The sequence below is a fragment of the Labrus bergylta genome, chromosome 3, assembly GCF_963930695.1.
Source record: "Labrus bergylta chromosome 3, fLabBer1.1, whole genome shotgun sequence".
NCBI lineage: Eukaryota > Metazoa > Chordata > Actinopteri > Labriformes > Labridae > Labrus > Labrus bergylta.
Genome location: NC_089197.1, coordinates 26,794,702 through 26,806,957, shown reverse-complemented (window position 1 = coordinate 26,806,957; position 12,256 = coordinate 26,794,702). Strand labels below are relative to the sequence as shown.

The 12,256-nt window shown below is 39.6% G+C and overlaps 1 protein-coding gene across 3 annotated transcripts; it reads right to left on the bottom strand.

Annotated features, from left to right (window-relative positions):
• Positions 1-3,567: 3,567 nt before the first annotated feature.
• On the bottom strand, positions 3,568-9,817 carry LOC109984117 (fibulin-7). Of its 3 annotated transcripts, none has more exons than XM_065953062.1 (8): positions 9,661-9,817; positions 7,571-7,730; positions 7,313-7,483; positions 6,312-6,452; positions 5,241-5,432; positions 5,014-5,151; positions 4,622-4,757; positions 3,568-4,425 (listed from the first exon to the last, which is right to left on the bottom strand). In XM_065953062.1, the coding sequence occupies exons 1-8, from the start codon at positions 9,724-9,726 to the stop codon at positions 4,062-4,064; spliced, it is 1,368 nt and encodes a 455-aa protein (XP_065809134.1). In that variant the 5' UTR covers positions 9,727-9,817; the 3' UTR covers positions 3,568-4,061. The 3 variants fall into 3 exon arrangements, with proteins under 3 accessions (XP_065809134.1, XP_020489911.2, XP_065809135.1); XM_020634255.3 differs by having other exon boundaries at positions 6,312-6,437; XM_065953063.1 differs by lacking the exon at positions 6,312-6,452.
• Between the last annotated feature and the right edge of the window lie 2,439 nt (positions 9,818-12,256).

Sequence of the window (12,256 nt, the reverse complement as noted above, 5' to 3'; positions counted from 1 at the left end):
TCCTTACAGGGTTCAAAATGAAAGTTTTCATGTCGTCAGATCCCGACATTGGGCTGACGTCAGATCCCGACATTGGGCTGACGTCAGATCCCGACATTGGGCTTCAGAGCAAGAGAGAGGGGGAGCGATAAGGTCCTCTGTCAGCCACCACAGGGAGCCCACGTACCACTGGCGTACTATAGTTTGAGAACCACTGACTTAGATTGTAAGATTGGTGCTGAGTTCAATTTAGTAACCACTTTAACTTAACATTTTAGGTATCATAAAAGTGTACTTAATGACAAAAATGCTGTATTGGATTGCATTTAACTGTAGAGGTGAACAATTCAAAAACAAATTTAGAAACTCTCTGAAAGTAAACTGAAAGGGAGACAAAGCAGAGATTAAAATCTATAAAATCAATAAACATAAAAGCCGTATTATTTCTCTGCAGTGGTCATTCAAAGATGGGCTTTGAAGTGAAAATGTAACACAAAGCTACATGCTGGGTACTGCAGGTGATGTAAATACCTGCAGGGCAAAAAGCTCAGAAACACTGCGTTGTGTGAGTCAGTGAGGTCAAGAGGCAATGCAGGATGTAGATCCTCTAGTCTAGACCTCCTCACTGAGGACTGGTTCACCACAAAACTTTTTCAAGTAGTTCAGAACACAGTTTATCTGCTGCTGTGGATATCAGACTACCGTATATTTCATTAGCAGTGATGCAGGAATTCTTTGTACATAATGATACAAGACTGCAATACATTACTAATATAAATATTGCAAAGTGAAGATGCAGATTAGGGTTGTAAGAAAAAAATACACTTTAGTATTGGGATTATTTGTTTTATGCTACTGGCTTTATTTTTTAATAAATAGTTTCCCTGGAAATATATATTTATAAAAATACGCTAACATTAAAACATTTGCTCAGACTGCTGAATAAGTGCTGCAGTGTTTAATGTTGAAGGTATTGTGACAGAATGAATACAGATTCCTCAGGTTTATCATTCCTGTAATTGAACACCTTGCTTGTAGTTCTGAACGTTAAGGGTCAAAGGTCAGAATCTGTAGTTCTTAGTAGATTTATATGTTTAATTGTTACATGTTATTTCCATCACACTGCTTCGGGCTGACTGTTTGCAGATACATAAGGAAATTGAGAAATATATTTAAAAAAATATCTCTCTTTTGTGGATGCGGGCGGACACACATGTTGCAGGTGCTCACACCACACCCACTGTGGGAGCAGGACTGTATCAGTTAGAAATCCAGGACAGGAGTGGGAGTAGTTTTGTTAAAAAACTGCTTCTTTGTTGAGTAGGATTTATCACTTTTATGCGAAACTGTTAATTGGGGGGGTAAGGAAAAAAATGGAAGTGACTTTGAGATACTGCAGCTTCTGACATCCTACAACCATGAATGAATGAGCAGAGTCCTTTGGTATCAGACGTCTCCCACAACTTCCTCGTTGTTGTACCATTGGGAGTCACACCATCAACTGCTGCTCTGGGAGAGGATCACAAAGAGCCTTTATACAAAGATGAAGGACTATGGAGGATGAAGGATGCAGATATTCCACAAGAAGACAACACAGATATTCCTGTAATTTACAGATAAAGGGCAGGGCAAGTTTTTAGACAACCTTTCAAACTTTCATCAATGTGTAATCTAATAAAGAGATTTTTACACAGAAATTCACAGATGGGAGTTATCACAATAACCATACATTTAAAAGATACATGTGCACACTACAATAATGTAATGTGACTACTGTAGAAACATAGAACAGCTGTAACTGTAACTGTGTCAAATTATAAATGTACCTTTCCACTACGTATGTTACAAACTGTCACAGTACACTCTAATAGTGTAGCATGTCTTCTGTTGGAGCAGCAGAGGGCAGTATAACATTATGGTTATGCACAAACCATAAACAGGCTTTTTTTGCAATTACTTGAATCCAACATGAAATATACTTATTCAAAATTGACTGGTAATAATATCAAATGCAATGAATGCAAAGAGGAATAAAGAAAAAGGAGACAAAGCAGAGAGAAAACAATATATTTTTAAAGTGTAAATCAAGTGAGGAAGACTATCATTAAATGGGGTAGAAAGCCTTTATTGTCCAAACAAACTAACCAGATACACATGTATTTATGTGGGACGTAGTGTTTGCGTTGGGTTCACTTCAGTCTTATTAGGGGAAGTGAAGCTTATTTCCACTACTGTGGGAATGACTGGCATGCCTCTCTTCCCCTCACCTGCCTGCATGCCCAAATCTAATGGCCCAGAGCCAAACTGATTGTGGAGTCCTGTCTGCACCCTCTGCAGAGCCAGTCACACTCTTCTTTGTTCCATTAAACTTCAGAGAAGGCTGAGGTATTTCCTTTCAAAAAGTAAGTACCAGTGGAAAACCCAGCCTGCTGTCAAAGAGAGTGTGATGGTTTCACATGACCAGACCTCACAACCAGACTGAGATCAGGATATGATTTCAAGCCTGTCCACACAGCCAGCACTCATTAGGAGGGTTTTTGTATCTGTATGGTGTGACTTCACTAAACTGTACAAGAGTGCTTTTACAAAAAAGACTGGTGGAGAAGGCAGAGGAGGAGTGGGGACTGATGGATGAGAAGTTGGATGAGATACAAAAAAGGTAGAGGTGAAGAGGAGGAGAAGTAGGGGTGAAAAGTGAAAGAGTGCAGACAAAACAGTAGATTTCAGACGAGGTAGATTTTCTTAGCTCCCAGTTAGAATATTTTTAGTCACTGTTGTGCACCAGGATGGACTTAGTAGCAAACAATGCAGATAAACACAGAGACAGTAAGCTTAAGATTCCTAAAGAAGGGTATCATTTGTGTTTCTGGGCTGGGAGCTTTGCAGGGACAGAAAGTCGAAAAGCAGTCTGGCTGAACTTTGGAGACTGAGTCATCACCTCTCCCTGAGGGACAGACATGGGAATGGCCTCCTATTTTACCCCCCTCTTTGCTTTTTCTAGCATTAAGACAGAAGAGGCAGCAACAGAGTGAGGAACAGTGAGAGCTCTATTCTGAGCTGGTAATTAAGACAGCAGTTTTTTCAGGCTGCACCCTTCAGCCTGTGACTGACTGGCTCGAGTGAATCGTCCTCTATTCAGCCTGCTCCTTTCAGCCATCACTCTCTGTCTGCCTGCCTATCTCTATGCATCTTTTTTTTTCTTTACTCAGCGTGCAATCTCGTTTCAGGGACCCGTAGACGCAGCCCCACCTGCTTCCCCCTCAGTGGTGTCATTGGTAAGTCTTGGTCACAGCATGACGCACAAGCATTTTTCTTAGTGTCCTCTTTTTACATTTCTACAGGTTCAAGTTGTTGCTGTACTGTGAGAACATTGGGGCTTTTTAAGAAGCCTGTTTTGTTGTTGGTCTGCTGAACAGCACTGCTGTCTGCTGTACTGCAGGAACTGCTGTTTCCAGTGAAACCAGTCCATATCACTGCTAAAACATGTTTGTATCAAAGCTTTTGCAGTATATTTCAAGGGGAAGAAAGTTCAGGAATTTCAGTATTTAAAAGAAAGCATGTTTCGTCTTTGGACATAAAAGGATGACATTTTCAGGGTTTCCACATTTTTTTAATATTTGTAACAGAGGCAAAGGTATTATAGCTTCTTTGAAACTAGAAGTCAAACTTAAATGTACATAGAAACACTCAAACTCTCTAAACGTTAAAATAACATTTCCAGTATACTAAACATACATGGCAACAACATGTTTTTTCTACTTGAATGCTGTTTCACTGTTTTGGTTGCTACATGTCTTTCCCGTTTTATACCAACCAGACCCGTTGCTATCTTTGTGCATTAAATATGTTTACATACGCTCTTGTCCTGAGACATCACAAACACATCACACTAACATTGAAGCTGAACTTGAGAGTCAATATGTTGGCTGCTGATGTTTCCGTTTTTTGACCTGAAGAAACTCCTTTAGAAACTGTGCCGTGTTCTTTAGATTGATTTATGCTATGATTAATTTCATACCAACCCAGCCTTTTGTTTGCCCTTTGTTCTTATTTGTGTGTTTCCTACAGCTACCCCTCTCTTTCTAGAACTCGTACTGAGAAATAAACATGGTGACTTTGGTGATGAACCTCCCCAGCTGGACTCCCTTCTCCAGCTCGCTCATCTCCACTTCAGCCTCGAGTGTGGCAGGACCCTGCACGGGGCTCACCAGCATCAGCTGACCTGTCAACCGGTCTGAGCGCTGGACTGTGAAGTGGCGCCGAGCTAGCTTTCCACCCAGCAGGGAGAAGCGAAGTGTGTCACCCATTGGACGCAACGCTGAAACTCTAAACATGACACGAGGAGCTGACAGATTGGAAACCACAGCCAAGTAATGGTAGGAGAAGGAGTTTGGGGTCTGAGAGCATGCCTTGTTGTCCAAGGGACAGGGGTTACGCTCACAACGCCTGGAAGGGGTGAAAAGAGAATAAGATGCAGATGAAAAGTTAATACAAGTGTGATAAATGGAGTTCAATCTGTGGAAGTTTTTATCTGATCATCATCTCCATTCAAAATGATTGCTGTGCTTCTCAAATGCTAAATCAATCAAACAATAAGAGGGAAACTTTTACATTAAAAAATAATATCATGGGTGATGCTTACATGGGTGATGTCTTGACATATGTTGCATGAGGAACTTTAGGGCAATCCACATGTACACACTGGAAACCTCCATATGTATTAATGCACGTCTGGTCCTTTGTGCAATTGTTCTGTCTGGTGGCACACTCATCAATATCTGAGAAGAAACATCGACACAGTATAAACAATTATTTAGAGTAATGCTTATGATATAAGAGAATCCATTTCTGTTATTTTGTCAAAAAAAAAGATGGCAAAAGGTGTTCAATGTTTGTTTTAGTTTGAAAGCTTTGTTGCAAAGAGTTGTTTCAGCAACATTAAAAAAAAGTCTTTGTTAATAGTATTTGTAATTTTGGGCACATTTTTATTAACAACAAACAAAAAGTTAAAGCAGGACAAAACACATGGTGCACCTTTGCAGCTGCGTCCATCACGGGTGGAATTGTATCCAACAGGGCAGGAACAGCGGTAACCTCCAGGTGTGTTAATGCAAGTGTGCAAACAGAGTCTCCCAGCCTGACCGTTATGGAACAGCTCACATTCATCTATATCTGAAGTGAAAAGTTCACACATGCAGTTACCTTCATACAGTGACACATTCAATGTGAACATCTGTCTTAGTAAAAGGTGTTGTGCATACCAGTGCAGGTGTTGCTGTCCCTGCCAGAGATGGTGTATCCTGGCTCACAGGTGCAGTGGGTGGTCCCCTGCGTTAAAGTGCAACGGGATGGACGGACAAAGGGCCCTGAGGTGGCAGCAGGTAAGGTAGCTGCTGCGGCAGCATTTGTGGCTGGGGAGGTGGCTGCAGAGGTGTTTGTCATGATGACAAAGACTGATTGAGGAAGACAGCAAAGGGAACAGACATTTATTTTATTTGTCGGTGTAATATTTCCATTGCAGTAACTCTGTGTCTCTCCTGAGGCTTTAAAAAAGTGAATTCATAAAGTCACTGATGCATAAGCAGTTTAAATGCATTGTTCATCTTATCACACAGGTAATGTGTATGTGTCATTACTGCTAAAGGTAGTTTGTCTCGACTAAAACTTCTAATGATAATGCTGCATCATCATCAACACAAGTTTGGTGCAGATCACATTACATACTGTAGGTTTGCATCATAAATCATTTAAATCATAAATCAAAAAATTTATTTTTCCATTTCAAAAATCCCACTCTAAACAAATTATTGTCAAAAGCTATTAATTATAAAAGGCATCCTTTTATAATAAGTATATGGTTTTTTTTGTTGAGTCGATATTTAGCATGAATAATTTAAAAACTCTGAAATAACTATAAGCTATAGGTATATCCATGGTCCAGAGAAACAGATGTAAAGCAAAAAACTGTATGCTAGCATGGAGCTTTTAAATAAATAGAAGAAAACACAAGCTGGGCTACAAAGATTTGAAGTCTGTATTCGTGACCTCTGCCACTCAAACATCTTCGTCTTGGCCTTCACACCTGGAATTCAGTAAAAACCCATTTTGTCGAATGTTGCACTGGATTTTATAACCCAGCCAAACCCCTGGTCGATTTAATCCCCTTTAACTTGACTTGGAGGATCTGAGTGCTACATTATAAAAAAAAGTGTGCTGTGCAGTGAAGGGTTGCTTATTTGTTAAATGCCTCTCCTGAGCTCAAGAAAACATTTTCTATCAATACCCTAGATAGCCAAAGTGTGTGGTCTGAGTGTGTAGTGTATTATACGTGCATTTTGGCACTTGGTTCTGACAGGTAGCTCCAGCCCAGCCTTTGGCACAAACACAAGAGAACTTCTTCCGTTCATCCACGCATGTCCCTCCATTCAGGCACGGAGAGCACGCACATGCATTGGTGTCTGAGACAAAAGACACTTTGTAGTATATTCAATTAGATTGTATTTGCAAAAATAAACGATGGCCAATAGAATGGCATTAAGCAGTAAAGTGATTCGTATTTGTTGCATGTCTATTGATAAAGTATTGAAACATTTGTAGTTGTAACCCAAGCTGTTTTTTTCTGAATTAAATCTTCATTTCTGACACATATATGCAGTCTGTGTGTGCAGTGTATAATATCTACTTGTTGGCACTGGGCTCTGACAGGTAGCCTTTAACACATACGCAAGAGAATTTATTTGCTTCATCCACCTATGTCCCACCATTTGAGGCACGGAGAGCACACACACTCATTGATGTCTATAAGAGAAAAGAGAGGAAGGAAATACATAGAAGGAAAACTGTTGCAGTGGTTAGAACCTTCTAAAGACACAAGGGCATGTGCAGGCTGTTTGATGCTAAAAGATGTGAACATGATCTCATGGCATCTTTTTCAAGAGTGAATAAGGACGGAATGTGTTAATGTTAGCAGCAGCCAAAAGTAACAAGAATCTCTGTCTTGATCAAACAGCCTTTGAACTGTTATCTTAAAGTCAGCAAGCTGTCAGAGGAGGTTTGAATATCACATGTCACAGCATTCAGTGAGCTCCCTGGACAACAACCAAAGTACATAAAGAGGATATATGATCGTGGTTCACATGTGAAATGTATCTCTATGTAAAAAAATGTTGGTGATATGCATAGAGCACAAAAAGGGGAATGACAATAGAGAGCAGGAGCAGATATGCTAACAAAGAGGATGATGACAGGGATGTAAGAAAAAGTGATCAGCAGGTGAGATAACAGGATCACAATAAGGAGGGTGAGGCCTGCATAGCAGAAGATCAGCGCTCACCTCGGCAGGCAGGCTGCTGGCCGCTCCAGGTCAGGCTGTCCTGACAAACCCTGCTCTCTGATCCTACAAGTTCGTATCCAGGATCACACAGGAAGTGAACTTCATGGCCCACACTGTGAGACCTGCCAAGTTTCCTTCCATTCATCGGTGCGTCCAGTTTTGGGCAGGTACCTGTTGGCAAAGAAGAAGGTGATAAAAAAAAATACATAGCAACGATAAGCACAACATTTGAATTAGTCTTTGGAGGGTTTTCCTAACTGTTGACGGCTTTTGTGATCTGCTTCCCAGCTGTGCTCTGCAACAGGTTTATTTTCTTCTTAAGGTTGCGCAGACTTTGCAAATTAGAGGCTTCGTATGTTGAGAGGAGCTTCTGGATCTGCTTCAGAGAGCCCTGTAGATCCTGTCTACTTTGACAGTCCTGGAACAAAACAGACTTATTTCATTAATTATGATCATTGTTATAACACAAGAACTTCACTGAAAACATCATGAAACAATTGTTTGTTTTGATCAATTTTGATAAATTTCTTGAAACTATAATGTTCCAAGCAAAGGTGTAAACATTCAATTAAAGGTAGCTAATTTTAACAGTTCATTCTTCCATCCACAAGTAAACAATCAAATATAGTGTTACTATTTTTATCTTGAAAGCTACTGACACAGTCTGTCTCCCTTCTCCTGCTAAACAGTCAAATTCCCATTTCTGAGGTCCTTTAATTCTCCACCAGATGCCATCAAACTTTTCCCAGCCATGCACGTTTCCACTTCAAATCAGCCATGTCGTCACCTGACCTCCTCTACCAGATCCTTTACTTCACTTTCTATGAGATCATTCTTGTTGCTATATTTTGCTTGGTATAGCGGATTCTGTTGCGTCGTCAGCCACTTCAGTGTATTTCTTTCATCATGTCTTACCTCAGCCTTTTTTCTGTGTACGTACTTGTAATTTGTGTCTCACAGTTGAGCAGATATATGCTGCTAACTTCAAACACTTAGGGATATCTGATGGCACTCTTTAATAAGTCTATCGTATTGCACAGCTGCATGAGCAGAAGGTTAAAATCAAATTAACAGTATGAAATAATATCCATTTTGTAACCAAAACATGAAAACAAGAGACCTCTCTACTGCAAGTAAACAAAAAATAAAGTCTCTGTGCAGTTTGAGCAGCACAGAGGCTGAGCTGTTATATGAGGGAGTAAATGCAGTAGGATCAGAGTAAGTGTGACCACTGTAGGTCTTTGCAAGCAGGAACCTCCTCCTCTCCAAGCCACACACTGTAACTCAGTCATAAAAACAGAAACACTCTCTGAAGGTAACCTGTTGACCAGTCTTGTAATGTGGTCTTTGGGTGTGACCTCATGTGGAAGATTAAAGTCTTCATTACATGCAGTTATGTAACTCCAGGAGGGGGGATGATATAAGCAAAAAGTAATTGAACATGCATATGGATGATCACTTTATTTCTGAATGAAGTGGTGGAGTTAGTGTTCTTGTCTGGATTTAAATGCCCTTAGCATAAACAAATCACTACCTGCCACTTTATTGGCTGGAGTGACAAGGGAGGGGCAAAGACATGTTTTTCATCCAAGTCCCCTCCTTCATTCAACAGCTACATTTATCCCTGTCTGCCATGTCCTCAAATGATGTATGTTTCTCAGACAACCAATAAGTGTTTTCATCCAGCCAGAGTTATGTAAGAAAAGTCAATATTTGTTGAAAACACCTTTCTGATTTGGACTGAACTGGAGTTTGGAGAGACTTCAGTCAGTCAGGGGGTGGCTGGTGTTTATAGTGTAGTTGTCAAAGGCCTCTTTCTGCCTGTGCTAAGTTACATTTCACATAGTTGCATGTTAACTGGTTGTGTAAGAAACATGCAGGAGACACCATACTGCACTATTCCATCTAACCAGATTTGGCATTTTAAATGAATAACAACTTTAAAACACTTAAAGTGCAACTTTAAACAACTTTTACACACACACACACACACACACACACACACACACGCCATAAACTATCACATTTACATTATTATTGACCCATAGTAATACACAAACAAGCACACATGTAAAGACTAAGATACAAGTGAAGGCATGCTTAAGAGTAATTCAAAAAAAGATGCAGCTATTGGAGGTTAGCAGTCTTAAGAGGTGAGAGCTGTAAATGCCTCTCAATCTATGAATACGATTTTAAAGGTAATTTGGCTTCAATCAAGTAGTTCAATATAGATAAAATAGAACTGCCTCTTTGTGTCAAGAGTCCTTTCACAAAACTGATGGCATACTGAGGCACCCAATTGTTACTCCTTAATTATTTCATTATGCCGTATAAATGCACTAACTCACCTGTCCAACGGTAGGATTCAGATAGCACAAACACAAGGTGAAGACAAGCACAGCTGAGGCAAACATGTTTCCAGTGATTCCAAAAATCAGTCTTCAAATGTGTCAAAAGTTGCAGGCGGTGTGAACTTTGAATGTGTGCAGGGAATGACCAGAATGGAAAAAAGTGCTGCAGCAAAACGCTGAGGAATGTTGGGTCAACTCCTCAGGAGCCAATCAGGGAGAGATGAAAATGTTACCACAATTTTACCCTCTTTACTTAACTTACTCCCTGGTCAAAGAAGCATAGTTTATATCTTTTAGAAGTGGAAGAAATCTGAAATCTTCTTGAATGTGCAGTTTTTAAAGAAATATGAAATAAAGATGCAGACTTCTTGTCAAATTATAGAGTTCTATTCAGAAATGTAGAACATAGAATAACAGCCTGTTATCATTAATTTTTAATATTTTATATATACAGAAGAATAAATCAATGTTTTCTGCTACTTTTTGTGGAAATAATTTAGCTCTCTTTATATTTTAACTTATTTTCTATTTTTATTAATTAGGTAATCTTAAGCCAGCTCAACTTGAGATCGGAAAGATTCATGTACCAGAGTTGGACATAATGTTCCCTGCAAGTGTTTGAAAAGGAGCTGAAGAGACACTGGGTGCCCTCTAGTCTACAGGAATATACTCATACCTATATTTCTCAGACGAGCAAAGCAACACAAATATTTCACAGGTGAGAAAACAAAGGTCAACGAACGTATAGCTTTACTATGTCAATAGAATCTGGAGTCAGAGAATACAGCGCGGTTTATAAAGATGTCAGGTGGTTAATTTTTGTTTTCCCTTTTTCTCAGCAGGCTTGGGATTTGTGCTTCAAGACATAATTTAACCAGCTCCCTGATATTCTTGATGTCACACTCTGCATTCATCATATTTATTAACAGCAACACACAAATAATGCCAGTCTTACTCCATCAAGGTGACATTAAATCATAAAACTTCATGTTTGTGTGGTCAGAGTTGTTTAAAAAAAAATTGCTATAAAGTAATGTACATCATGTATTCATGTTGCAGAAAAAGACATACCTAACATACTAAAGTTCTTCCCCCTGGTGTGTAGGGATTAAGAGTTTGAGAAACCCTTCGATTTCAAGGCTGGAAATGGCGTTGTCATTCCATTATATTGCCAGCAGAGGGCATTCCCACTTCTTGCAAAAAGAGCATAAAACACTTCAGAAAACCTGCCAACTTTCAAACTGACTTCTCATTTCCTGAACTACTTAGTCCTTTCAATAGCTTTGTTATTGCAGTTGTAGATCAGTTTGATGTAAATAAATAAATAAATGTGTAAGGCCATGACTGCCTGTGATTGACTAGTCACTACCAAGGCCACATGTCAGCCAGGATTTCACCTAACTGGAATCCACACTGTTGCATTGTTATTTCAGATTTTGTTTTTTAAACAGGATGATGACAGCACAAATTCTCAGTGTTACAAAGTTGTAGTATGTAACCCAATGAACGGTGTTATCAGAGTCTACTGTTTGCTACACAAAACAATTGCATTGGTTTAGAAATGAAATTTATAAAACCCTACTCATTTAAGTTAATGATAAAATGTGAGATTAAGAGAGAAAACATTTAATTAGAGGATAAACTTCCATCTTCACTGTGTGCAGCCAACATCAATGCCAGCATTCAGAGTAATAAGCCCCCATGACTCTTGAGTCCTTCTTTGAGCTCATGCAGCATGGCGCTCATGTGGGTCTTCTGCTTCTCAGGATGTACCTGCGAAGTTATCTCAGTGTGAGACTGCATCTGACTGATCCCAGAACAGAACAGCTGCTGTCTGGCTTAGCAGGGTCAGACAGTCCCTCACTAACGCAGCAGAATCATTGAAATAAGAAATAACTTGGCATCCTGGGGAGTGAATCGCCAGTGCTAAATACATTCAGCCCACAGGGGAGACAAACGAGAGGGAGTCTATTGTGTTGCCCTGCAGACAGACACTGAATCAGCACACAAAGTGTAAATCATGATTCATGCTTCTGAGACTGGGTTTACCTAGAAGAAAAATGTCAAAATGTCCAAACAGAAATCCATGAAAGCCCCATCCTGAACCATTCTGGGCTCTTTTTACAGAGTAAACTTCTCACAAATGTTTAAAATATAATAAAAACTAATGGGCTGCCGCTCAGCCAAAGCTCAAGAACAAAGCTTTGTTAGCTGTGAGTCATCTGGACACCAGTCTTTTAAAACAAACTTTCCCTATCTTTAACAATGACGAACAGTCAACCAAGAATAAACCTCTCTTTTTGTTCCTGAGATCAGGAAATGACGACAAAGCTGACGAAGCAGAATGTTTTTGTCCTCATAACTGACCGACACTTGTGTCACACCTGCTGACAGGGGTGGAGTGTTGGCTCAAAACTTACTGTGAAATGTACCATAGAAAACTGAAAAGAGGACATGAATCATTTTCATCTTTTTCAAAGGTATTTGCATTCAGAAACATAAGCAAACAGATGCATAAAAGGTGTATAGATTAAGTTTCTTTGATAGGCATGTATTTTAAGGGCTCTTAGGTTAAAGAAAGACTGAGGGCATA

Coding starts and splice junctions, on each gene's coding strand:
- LOC109984117 (XM_065953062.1), bottom strand. CDS start 9,726: ATGTTTGCCTCAGCTGTGCTTGTCTTCACCTTGTGTTTGTGCTATCTG. Junction 7,484..7,570: donor GATCACAAAAGCCGTCAACA/GTTAGGAAAACC, acceptor CTTTGCCAACAG/GTACCTGCCCAAAACTGGAC. Junction 4,426..4,621: donor TATGTCAAGACATCACCCAT/GTAAGCATCACC, acceptor CACCCCTTCCAG/GCGTTGTGAGCGTAACCCCT.